Source organism: Trachypithecus francoisi, unplaced genomic scaffold, assembly GCF_009764315.1.
Source record: "Trachypithecus francoisi isolate TF-2019V2 unplaced genomic scaffold, Tfra_2.0 Lachesis_group11, whole genome shotgun sequence".
Taxonomy (NCBI): domain Eukaryota; kingdom Metazoa; phylum Chordata; class Mammalia; order Primates; family Cercopithecidae; genus Trachypithecus; species Trachypithecus francoisi.
The window spans coordinates 61,940,299-61,953,189 of record NW_022681456.1 but is presented as its reverse complement, the minus strand read 5'-3'; the positions used below and the strand labels follow the sequence as shown (position 1 = coordinate 61,953,189).

At 39.3% G+C, this 12,891-nt stretch overlaps 1 protein-coding gene across 1 annotated transcript in view; it reads left to right on the top strand.

Moving 5' to 3' along the window:
- Positions 1 to 222: 222 nt before the first annotated feature.
- Positions 223 to 12,891, top strand: part of TPH2 (tryptophan hydroxylase 2) — a 97,356-nt gene continuing 84,687 nt past the window's right edge. Inside the window, exons 1-5 of the mRNA XM_033221252.1 lie at positions 223 to 468; positions 2,940 to 3,089; positions 5,653 to 5,836; positions 5,945 to 6,045; positions 12,524 to 12,591. Of these exons, the coding sequence (XP_033077143.1) occupies positions 364 to 468; positions 2,940 to 3,089; positions 5,653 to 5,836; positions 5,945 to 6,045; positions 12,524 to 12,591 (608 nt within the window). The 5' untranslated portion in view covers positions 223 to 363. The remainder of the gene's footprint in view (positions 469 to 2,939; positions 3,090 to 5,652; positions 5,837 to 5,944; positions 6,046 to 12,523; positions 12,592 to 12,891) is intronic.

Here is a 12,891-nt window from a genome sequence, read left to right as displayed (position 1 = left end):
TTCTTGTACAAATAACACCCCCTTATGTATTGTTCTCCACCATCCCCGCCCAAAAAGCTACTCGACCTATGAAACGAATCACACCATGAGCACAGATAACCCCAGGCTTCAGGTCTGTAATCTGACTGTGGCCATCGGCAACCAGAAATGAGTTTCTTTCTAATCAGCCTTCCATCAGTCTCCAGTCATTCATATAAAGGAGCTCGGAGATGGGAGGATTCTCATTGCTCTTCAGCACCAGGGTTCTGGACAGCGCCCCAAGCAGGCAGCTGATCGCACGCCCCTTCCTCTCAATCTCCGCCAGCGCTGCTACTGCCCCTCTAGTCCCCCCTGCTGCAGAGAAAGAATATTACACTGGGATCGATGCAGCCAGCAATGATGATGTTTTCCAGTAAATACTGGGCAAGGAGAGGGTTTTCCCTGGATTCAGCAGTGCCCGAAGAGCATCAGCTACTCGGCAACTTAACAGTGAGTACTACGTACCTGGCACTATGGAGAAGTATTTTCTAGGGTAGTGACCATCTTCTCCTCATCATATGAATCCCTCTTGTAGTGTAAGTAAGCACGCACACCTCAACTTTCTCCTTCTTTATAAACTCTCTACCCTGCTTTCCTCCTGTCTGCCTTCAGTCTTCCTCTTCTCTCCATAAGTAAAGCGAGTGTGCCAATCACTGCGTGCTAAACTTTTTCCCGCAAAGTTTATAAGTACAGAGTTAAGAAGTTCCTGAACATGAAGAATGAGAGATTGTATGAATCAATGTGTTAAATCTACAACCAAAAAAAAAAGAGTGAAGAATTTTGAAAAGCCATTTATTATTAGGAGGAGGAGTAAGGAGAACAGATTAAATAAATTTCCACGGTTTTCAGAAGATCATTGTGTCTCCTACACCCCCTTCAGTTTACAAAGCCTGGTCTTTAAACAGAACTATTATTTTCTGTTCTTAGTTATGGGTGCAGGTTATTGGAATAAAAGAAAGATTGGATTCCTTTCAAAAGTTTTTCTGTGTTCCACATTGCTCAATCTTTTCAGTTTACTTGATGGAATAATACAAGCAATACATCACTTGCTATAGTATTTAAGGGAGTTTTATGTTTATAATATCTACAGAATAAAAAAAGCAGTATTTGCAGGATTTTAGATCCTGCTTTGAGGTAATAGTCGTGGGCTTTAATAAAAACCATGAAATAAAAATGTGTCCAGGTCCTAGTCATTAAAAATATTAAATGGTATTTTATTACTGTACTACCAGAGTTTATCAACCAAATCCAATTCAGTCTGTATCATAGAATAATCTGTTTTAATATCGTAGTTCCAAATATGTGCCAGAGGGCTGCATTGTACTGACATATTATTACTGATAAATATGTTGAAAAGTAAACGTGGCAACTTCTGTAGAATTATTTAAATCAATTTGCAAAAATAAGGCTAAAATGTAAATAGATTTTCTAACATTTAAATATAATGAATATTTGGATGAGATATTACAATGAAGAATTTTGAAGTCATAATTAACTGCTAGAAGGAAAACAAAGAAAGCTCAGGGTAATGCTAATGTATGACCCTTTTATATAAAAAATGCTACTTATATATGCGAGATCTGTGTGTTATGTGGTGAGGAGGAGGCAGATGTTAAGAACACTGAGACATTTGAGCTTTTAATGACTAAACATACTGTCAAATGTCAATGTCTGCATAAACTTCTTCCCTCCCTCAAGTCATACATAATAAAATCTCCATCTCTATTATATATAATCTAGTGAGTAAGGCAATATTGATGTGTGAAAATAAAGCCAGTAGAGAAATCAGAAGAAGACAATGGCAGATAACTATTCACTGGGTCCCAAAGCAAACCTACATTTCTCAGTTTCATGAGGATGTAGCAGATTGGTATGATTGTATTAAATCACCATTTGCCAGGAGTTACTTCTATGTCTGCCCAATGCTGTATTTGCATATAAAGAATATAAAACAGACCATCCTAATTTTGCATTGTCTGTCAAATGAAAGTTCACAGCTTGTTGTTTTGGTTTTGTGTCCTCCCATTCTATTCCTAAATAAAGTTTCCAGATTTTTATTCTGCATTTCTGGCAATGTGACCTGAGTTACTGGAATCTGTCATTTTTTTCTTTAGCCAGCAGGATTAATAGACATTACTTCCTCAGGCAATATAAAATCTTAAGTGACTAATGAAGTGTTAATCTTTTTCAGTTTCTCAGATTTTACTGTTTGCTCCTAATAATTAGCTTGCCAGTTTTCTTCTTTCCTTTCTTCTTTTTTCATTTTATTTGTGGCTGAATTTTAATAGTCACTTTTCAAGCATTGTCTTCTGACACAGATGGCCTTAGAGTTATACACTTGTCTGTGCTAAACTTTTGCAGGCAGATTCACATTGACACTGTGGATCTAACTGAAGAAAGCAATATTACTCATTAATTTCTGGGCATGCGCTGACATATTTCAGAATGAAATAAATATTTTGTTTTTAAAATTTAATTAAAACTAAAATTATTGTCAAAAATATGTTTGATCTTATTTTTATTATGGTTAGTAATTAATATAGTTTCCCTATGATTCAACGAGGCTAAGAGATCAAACTTTGTGCTGTAAAATAATTCTAGAAAGGCAGGAATTGTTCATATATGATACTTCAGGCTTTATGACAGTCAGGTTTTTGTTGCTATTAAAGCAAAGCAAATCTGATCCCCTTTTAATTTCAACCACTAGATGATGTCTTAGACCACTGGAAAATAGTCTCTCAGCGTAAATTAGACCAATATTTATGATTGAAAGTGATGAGTGACATGGCAACTTCACCTTAAGTTTGTATGATTGGTGGAGCTTCCAGCTTATGAATGAAATGTGTGGGAAAAATCTAATTACACAGGATTCTGGAACCCTAACTAACATTTCGTTTTATTATGCTTCGACATTCCTGAAGCTAAATAAAGCTAACTCTGGCAAAAATGACGACAAAGGCAACAAGGGAAGCAGCAAAAGTGAAACTGCTACCGAAAGTGGCAAGACAGCAGTTGTTTTCTCCTTGAAAAATGAAGTCGGTGGATTGGTAAAAGCACTGAGGCTCTTTCAGGTGAATGTAAAATATCATTACATCATTTTAAAAGGGACTGTGTGCCTGGTTACAAACCTGTTATCTGCTCTGAAACGTTTCTGAATCAATTTCTGCATAATGTGGTGAAAGTTTCGAAGGAACCAAACTGCAAGAGGCTTTAAAAGGGAGGTTTGTCTGTCAAGCAATGAAATAAGCAGAATTGTATAAGCTGTGGCTTATTAACGCAGTTAGCTTGTTAGGAACTCTGAAGACTATTGCCAGGTTAGGAGGTCAGTACTTCAGAAATGTGAGCTTCCCACCTGAAAATGAAAACACAAGAGGAGCCAAACAGGGTATCTTAAGTAGCAAGAGCCTGCAGCTTAATTTGATTTGTTCACATTTGAACTTACACATGACCTAGGAGCACGTTTATTACGAAAAAAGTGAGATACATGAGTATAGGCACTCGGTATTCCCCTAAGCCTCATTGTTTATGTGTTTTAATGTATCTTTTTGTGAAGATGAGTCACTCTCCTTATATTTTACATTGTGGGGCTAGCTCTTCCTTTATCTTGTAGAAATGTTGTAGCATCTTCTCAGGCCCAAATCTGTAGTTTGAACCCTCAAGAAAGATCCTGGTTAGGGGTGAGGCTGGAAGAGCCCAGAAAAGCTGTTGTGTTCTTGCCAGCATGTACCTAACGGTTTCTCTACCCTTCAGCAAGCACCCTCCCTTACAAAATGCATTTTGTTTGGGGGCAGTGGCTGTTGATGAGAGCTGTAAGATAAGGAGCCTGGCTCTGCATGATGCCTTGGGCTGCTAGTGCAGTGGAAAGATAGCTGGAATTGCAGTCAGGGGATTCAGACCTGTGTTCTCCTGGTTTGGCTAAACACTAGCTGCTTCCTAGGTTCAATTTCTTTATTTGTAAAATTGCAATAATAATTCCTACCTAACAGGATTGCTGGGACGACATAATATGAGCGAAAGTGCTTTGTAAAGAGTATAACTATGAGGCATTATGATGATGCCTCTATGATGATCATAGCAGGGGAATTAGCAGCCTGATTTGGCAAATCATTTCTTGTTCTCTTTTGACCTTGAAGAAAGGATCAGGCACCATAAACAGTGGTAATGGAAATCTGAGGAAATATTTTACAGATAATTATGTCATCCAAGGCTGTGTCCATACAGTGCCAAAGGCAGGCCAATTCAATTAGATAGCTGGGTGCAGTGGATAAATTCCTGGAGAAGGAGTTAGCAGCCCTGAGTTTTCACTCTGCCATCAGCTAGTCACTGGACCTTAGCTAAACCATTTAACCCATCTGGACCTCAGTTCCCCTAAAAATATCTACTCTGCTTCAACCAAAGGTCATTAAAAGCCCAATGTGACACAATGTATGTGAAGTCTCTTGGACCTTGAACTTAATCTTAATGTTATTATCAGCCAGTTGAGAAAATATGACATTATTGTAAAGGTTAATAAAAACAGAAATAGAACGTTTAGTTTCATAGTCACAAGACTAGTTTCTTTATAGAGGAGAGGGTGCTGTTTGATTTGATACTATTCTGGCACTGGAAACTACCTATCCTGCTCTTATGCTGACAATTCTGAGATCATCTAGGATCGTATCAGGAATTGTGCGGGTAATCACAGTGTATCATCTGGAGTGAGAAAATGTCTGCTTATTTGGAGGTGGGTTGCGATGGAGAGAACAGAGTCTTCAATTAACTTAGAGGAAATGAAGAACACATCACTGGGGGAAATTCTAACCTGATTTTTAAATATTAAATCACTGCCCTTATCTCTGAGATCCATCATAGATTGATAGTTGCAGCAACACATCCTTGGTTGAAGCTAGTTTGAAGATTGCCAAAAGAGAACAATTATTAAGTGATCCCATTTAGGGGTTATTATCATTATTTTTTACCTTTTCTTCACCCTCCTCACAATTGCCTAAGTTGTTTGTTTTCCTTTTGCCTTCAGAGATCCTCTCTTGACTACTTATCTTGCTCCTATTTCTTTTTCTACCACATGGATTACAGTTTGGCTAGTGTTTCCCAAGCCTCAGTCATTTTCATGCCACCTCCCAAATTTCTGCTTGCCATTTGTACTGTTTACTTATAAAAAGATTATAAACGGTTATTTCTAAAAGGCTATTTTAAAACTCTGTTTATTTTAAAAGAAAACTTTATATTAGGGGTTTCAGTTTTAGTTATGTTTTTCAGAAACATATAAATATGGATTATTACATGATAATGCAATAAATAATTTTTTCCCCAAATAATCACGTGCCACCTATGGGATGTGTACCACTCTCTGGGAAATGATGATGTTCATTTTATAGGGCCAGTTTATATTTTAAATGACCCTTCTGTTTTTTATGAGGCAGGACAATCTATACACAGAAGTATGAATATATAAATTTTTTTATTAACAGAAATAACGGTTGGAAACATTTCCAAGTTTTATTCAAAGAACAAAGAGATTGTCTCTTCCTCTTGCATGGGTACTTGGCACCTTGCTTAAGATGTGAACAAGAAAAGCTGATGGCATTCCTTTTATTGTCCCCTGAAGGTGATTTTGAGATGGTCATGTTTCCACAGGAAAAACGTGTCCACATGGTTCATATTGAATCCAGGAAATCTCGGCGAAGAAGTTCTGAGGTTGAAATCTTTGTGGACTGTGAGTGTGGGAAAACAGAATTCAATGAGCTCATTCAGTTGCTGAAATTTCAAACCACTATTGTGACGCTGAATCCTCCAGAGAATATCTGGACAGAGGAAGAAGGCAAGGGTGGTCTTAGCTTGTTGGGTAATTTTGAAATCTGACAAATATTGCAAATGGGAAAACACAATCTGTGAACTAATATTTTTGAACCTGCACTGTTTTCAACAGAGCTAGAGGATGTGCCCTGGTTCCCTCGGAAGATCTCTGAATTAGACAAATGTTCTCACAGAGTTCTCATGTATGGTTCTGAGCTTGATGCCGACCACCCAGTAAGTGTCCAGTAAAATCTATTTCTCACATGCTCTCTCAGCTCCACCCACGTGACAGGCAGTGTGCCATGTTCTGTGCTGATACTTTATTATAGAACAATTTATTATTTATTCCCCATAACTGAGAGCAGACTTCCAAATGATAAAGCTTCCCTGTACGCGTGTTGACTGGAAGCAGGTTAGAAGGATGGTATTTTCACATAGCATTTATTTTTAAAAGGGTTGGATAGAGGAGGAGACTCTAAAACTTGGAGAATATTTCTGTGGAATTAGACAGCCTGAAATATACTTGCAGATGGTGACCCTTGGAAAAACGATGAGCTGAAATTGATCATGCCTCTGGGAAACTAGGGAGGACTAGGTATTAAGGGGCTCAGTGAGAGAATAAAATTCTTCCTGCTATTTTCCTTGACTGGAGGTAGTTAGGAGTAGAGTAATGTAGTTGACTTCAGTCTCAATGGAAAGGCAGAGCGTTTTAGAATAAAGGCTATGATGGAAGACATATCTCTTCCCACATCTACCCTGAATCTATCTACCATCATTCTTTCCTCTACTCCAATAAAAATGACCGTCTTTAAAGAAATATGATACTTGGGTAAGCATTTCCCATTATTCTCCCCTTCCCCCCTTTACATCAGTTTTTATTTAACACAAGAGACCTGGAACTTCTTTATGGCCAGAGTGAAGTACAGTTAATAGTCTGCGAGAAGTAAGCAATGCACCTATTCATTACAGGCATTTTTCCCTCCCTCGGTGCCCCTTGTCTAAACATGGGCAGACAAAAGAGTAAAACCCAAGCAGATCACTAATGCTTACGGGACGTCTCTGTGGTCTGCAGGTAATAGTTTACAGACATTCCTTGCTGTTTAAACAGAGGAAATACGGGGATTTGACAGTGTGGCTCTACTCTGCACAGTGGCTCTCTAAGTGTGACCCCAACATCAGCAGTGTCAGTATCATGTGGGAATTTGTTTTAATAAGTCCACCCTTAAGTTTGAGAACCTCTGTTTTAAAGGAAACTATGACAGCTTTAACACTAGAGAAGTTTTCAATTAAACCAGTCATTTGACATAATATACCCACTCAGACCAATTCAAATATACCATTCAAACAAATGGTCAAACAGACCTAATTCAACTGCATTATTTTCAAAAATTCTCTCAAAGAAACAATGTGTTATATTTGCTAACATAGCCTAAAATTTCAGAATATTTTCTAGTAATTCACACGTAAGGCCTCTGAACATTAGAAAAACATTAAAAATGGCTTTAATAATCACCCATTGTTATCTTCCCCCTCTCTCAACTTCCAGAAGGCATCAGAATTAGCACAGGAACCTGACTTAGCAGTTAAGCAGTACCCAGGCTGCACAGACACCAGCTGTTAACTTGCAGAATGACCTTGGCCAAGTCCCTTTACCTCTGCACCTCAAGTTCTTTATGTAAAAAGTGGAAATAAAATTGTTATTGACCTCGAAGGGGTGTTTGAAAAGCCTAGTTAATAAAACAACTGGAAAGCATTTGGCAAGAGTAAATGCTTAATTCCAGAAATAGAAATGCTGTATTAAATCATCCAGATCAATGCCTGGACGGTAAAGGATTTTTTGATAACCTCCTATTTCCAAATACTCCCCTTAGTCTAGTTTGAAAATTACTCAACCTGGAGAAAGGAGTTCAGCCATTTTAATGGAACAACCATAGGAACCACTGACCTTGCTGAGAAAAAAATTTATTTCAATACCCAGCATAAATTTTCCTGTGCTTAATTTTATTCCATTACTCCTAATTATACCCACCTTATGATACCTTCTCTTATTTTCTGTGCAGCCACTAGAACTAATTGCAAGTACTTAGCAATCCCCTCTCTTGTCATTTTTTAAACCACATATATTTCTTTTATAAGCACACCAAATGTTCATTATACAGAATGTAATATTGGCAAATTGGTGTTTTCGTAAGTTGTTTGATGAGGATGGAAAAATTGTCTAAGCACTTTTTATGCCTGGGAATAATCCCAGTCCTGAGACAAACACAGGGACCCTTGTGATAGGGCACTTCAGCAGAGGCTTGGAATATAAGAGTAAGGTTGCTGAGGCTCCCTAGAAAGGGTTAAATATCTAGGTCAGTGTCTTTCAAACTTCAAGGGGCAACCAAAGCACCTTTGAGATCATTTTTTTTTTTTTTTTTTTGAGACGGAGTCTCGCTCTGTCACCCAGGCTGGAGTGCAATGGCGCGATCTCGGCTCACTGCAAGCTCCGCCTCCCGGGTTTACGCCATTCTCCTGCCTCAGCCTCCCGAGTAGCTGGGACTACAGGCGCCCGCCATCTCGCCCGGCTAATTTTTTGTATTTTTTAGTAGACACGGGGTTTCACCGTGTTAGCCAGGATGGTCTCGATCTCCTGACCTCGTGATCCACCCGTCTCGGCCTCCCAAAGTGCTGGGATTACAGGCTTGAGCCACCGCGCCCGGCCTGAGATCATTTTTTTAAATTATTATTATTATACTTTAAGTTCTAGGGTACATGTGCACAACATGCAGGTTTGTTACATATGTATACCTGTGTCATGTTGGTGTGCTGCACCCATCAACTCGTCAGCACCCATCAACTTGTCATTTACATCAGGTACAACTCCCAATACCATCCCTCTCCCCTCCCCCCTCCCCATAATAGACCCTGGTGTGTGATGTTCCCCTTCCCGAGTCCAAGTGATCTCATTGTTCAATTCCCACCTATGAGTGAGAACATGCGGTGTTTGGTTTTCTGTTCTTGTGATAGTTTGCTGAGAATGATGGTTTCCAGCTGCATCCATGTCCCTACAAAGGACACAAACTCATCCTTTTTTATGGCTGCATAGTATTCCATGGTGTATATGTGCCACATTTTCTTTTTTTTTTTTTTTTTTTTTTTTTGAGACGGAGTCTGGCTCTGTCGCCCAGGCTGGAGTGCAGTGGCCGGATCTCAGCTCACTGCAAGCTCCGCCTCCCGGGTTTACGCCATTCTCCTGCCTCAGCCTCCCCAGTAGCTGGGACTACAGGCGCCCGCAACCTCACCCGGCTAGTTTTTTGTATTTTTTAGTAGAGACGGGGTTTCACCATATTAGCCAGGATGGTCTCGATCTCCTGACCTCGTGATCCGCCCGTCTCGGCCTCCCAAAGTGCTGGGATTACAGGCTTGAGCCACCGCGCCCGGCCTGACACATTTTCTTAATCCAGTCTGTCACTGATGGACATTTGGGTTGATTCCAAATCTTTGCTATTGTGAATAGTGCTGTAATAAACATCTGTGTGCATGTGTCTTTATAGCAGCATAATTTATAATCCTTTGGGTATATCCCCAGTAGTGGGATGGCTGGGTCATATGGAATTTCTAGTTCTAGATCCTTGAGGAATCGCTATACTGTTTTCCATAATGGTTGAACTAGTTTACAATCCCACCAACAGTGTAAAAGTGTTCCTATTTCTCCACATCCTGTCCAGCACCTGTTGTTTCCTGACTTCTTAATGATTGCCATTCTAACTGGTGTGAGATGGTATCTCATTGTGGTTTTGATTTGCATTTCTCTGATGGCCAGTGATGATGAGCATTTTTTCATGTGTCTGTTGGCTGTATGCATGTCTTCTTTTGAGAAATGTCTGTTCATATCCTTTGCCCACTTTTTGATGGGGTTGTTTGTTTTTTTCTTGTAAATTTGTTTGAGTTCTTTATAGGTTCTGGATATTAGCCCTTTGTCAGATGAGTAGATTGCAAAAATTTTTTCCCGAGATCATTTTTAAATCAGACAATGATTCTGTAGGGCCTGGGATTCTGTATTTCTGGTGATCTCCCAGATAAGGCTTGCACCAGAGAGCCTGGGGACCACATTTTGAGGAGCCAGCATCTAGACTGGGAAGGTCTTTTGAAGTGGGGTTCAAGGTTCACTCATAAGGTGTTAAAAGTACAATATCTTGATGCTCATCTGAAGCCTACTGAGTCAGAACTTTCAGGGATGGCCCAGGGATCTGCATTTAAAAGTATCTGCAGGAGACCCTGATGAGATCTAAAGTTTGAGAACTAACGTCTTAATTAATGTTCTAGCTCGGTGAGTCTCATCCTTAGCTTTCCATTCAAATCACGTGTGGAGAATTAAAAAGTACTGATGTCAGGGCCTCTGGGAATGTGGCCAGGTTTGATGTATTTTTTAAAGCTCCCAGGTGATTCTAATATTCTAATGCGGTTGACCTATTTGGGATAGCTACTTGAGTGTCAACAGAAATTTAGCTGAGCACTTTGGAGTTCAGGCTGGGTCTTCAATTTCCTTTGATTTAAATTGAGAGAGGGAGGGTGGGTTCTCTCTAGGTTCTAGGGTTGCCAGATTGAGCAAATAAATATCTAGGATGCCCAGTTAAATTTGAGTTTCAGATAAATAAGGAATAGTTTTGGGGTATAAGTATGTCCCATGCAATACTTGGAACATATTTATACTAAAAAGATTATTTGTTGTTTATCTGAAATTCAAATTTAACTGAGTGCCCTGTATTTTATCCAGTAACCTTATCCCTGGCTTCAGTTCAGAATGGATGGCCAAGGAATGCTGTTTCTCTGTCACTACTAGTGCAGCTAGCGTCCCTGTTTTACTTTGCCAGTACATGGTTCAATCCAGGAAGTTCTGGATCGCCCACAACATTTGCGTAATCACTGCCACACTAAGCTAATGAGGCATGATGAGTAAATCACTCTCTTGCATGCTTGGAAAAGGTGCAGGTGTTTGCAGAAGAGAGGCAGTTGAGATTCTTCAGGAGGCCCAGCAGATTATGATGTTGTTACCATGGTGTCCAGTCTGGCAGGAACCGGGGAACAGATGCTATGCTTTTCACAGGACTCTTTTCCTTCTGTCATGGCCTGTTTTCTTTTTGAATAATAAAGGTGCTTGGAATTCTTTGGTTTTACCATCTCAAGTAGTTTTACTAGTGAGTGTTGAAACAAGTACTTTCTAGCATGACTGCATCTACCCTCTACAGCCGGAGACTCCTTTTTTAAAGGGCACAGATCTATTTGTGAACGTGGTAACTATTTATTTTATTATTATTATTATTTTTACCAAATACCCAAACTTCAAGGACAGTGGTAACTATTTTGTAAAATTTTTTATATAGACATTTTAGGACTTCACAAGCCTGTCTATGAACCCCAGTTTAAAAACTCCCAATTCACAGTAAAAGAAAGTGCTAGTTTCTTGGACAGAGGATACTTCATTTCTACATGATGTTAAGGCCGTCTCAGGGCATCTTCTGTCTCCTCCTCTTAGTAATTCTCTTGTCATTCCTGAAAGAAAGGTTGTTGACAATGGAAGTTCTTCATTTCTGTCCAGCAGATAGTCCTGTGAAGATTTCTAGCCTCGAGGCCAGTTCTCTTCAGCCAGGCAAGCAAGGGGCAATTTGCTAATGAGTTTGAGGCTCCCCTTGGGCAGCCCATCTTGCAGAACTGTCTTAGGTTCAGCAGAGGTAGTCTAGGCCTTTGTGGGCCTCACCCTGTTCTTTCACTCTCGAATGCCATGATCCCAGTGGCTTGTCTCCTTGCCTGGCCTCCATTCTTAGTAAGCCCTTGCTTCCTGTTTATCCTTCCAGTTTGCAGGGCTGTAGAGGTAGGAGTCAAATTGCAACAATTCCTTCTGAGCTTCCAACAGCTGGAAGAAAAAACCCTGGAAAGAATTGATTGTCTGAAAGTGCTTCAAGGAAAGGAAAATGGAAAGTCTGTTGACAAGAGGAGAGATTTTTGAGTAAACCAGGAAGTCCTCTCTGAAGGATTTCACTTGACTGAAAAATGACAGACATAATGTTTAATTTCCCAAGTGGATGATGATGGATAAAAATCTTGAAGTTGGCTAAGGCTAACTAGAATTGTAAGAAGTCAGAGTGGAATGGTGCTAGGCTGCTATCCTGTGCATGAATTCCCTAAAATCGATTTTGCATTATGTGGCCGTAGTCATAAAATACAGCAAAACTTCTTTAATTCATACTGATTTGGGAATGTGTTGATTATTCTAAATGATAGAATTTATAATAAATGTCACATTTATTAGTTATTTATACAAAGCAATTAAAATTAGGTTAAGTTACTGAATAATCATGTTAAAGGGATCTGTTTTAAGGAATAGGATAGGATTAATTTGTGATTAAGATCAATTACATGCAAATGATATTTGAAAACCTAAAGGTATTGTTCACAATATCAACTTGCTCAACTAAGTCATTCTGCTTACTTAGTGGAAAGGTAAACTTTAGCCTGAATTGCCACACATCCTAAATTAGTACAGCCCCAATTTAATGAGGTTTTACTGTAAGCCCAATTTGTTTCTGAGTGTGTCATCAAGATGGCCATCCTAGGATAAGATTTACATATGAATTGAACACTGAATAAACACCACAGTGATTTTCTTTTAGGTCTTCTGCAGCTAATTTTCAGCACTTTGTTAAATAACTTAATCTCTTTTGTGTTTAAGGGATTTAAGGACAATGTCTATCGACAGAGAAGAAAGTATTTTGTGGATGTGGCCATGGGTTATAAATAGTAAGTACCTGTATAACTCTTGCTTGTCACTGGCTAGTTAGGAAAAACACATGCTGGGTTAAACAAACCTGTCATCTCTTCACTTTAACTTTTGCAGAAGGCAGGCGTGAACCATTTTAAACACTCACCAACTCTGTAGGCTCTAAATGCCAACATTGATGTTTGACATCTGGGTATAATTGTAAAATAATGAGACCTGCGGGCCACATGCCAAGAGCTACATTTACACCATTGTGTTCCCAGCTCCACCAAGACAAAGACCATTTCTGTGCACTCTGCAGGTCTCAGAAACTGTGTTTT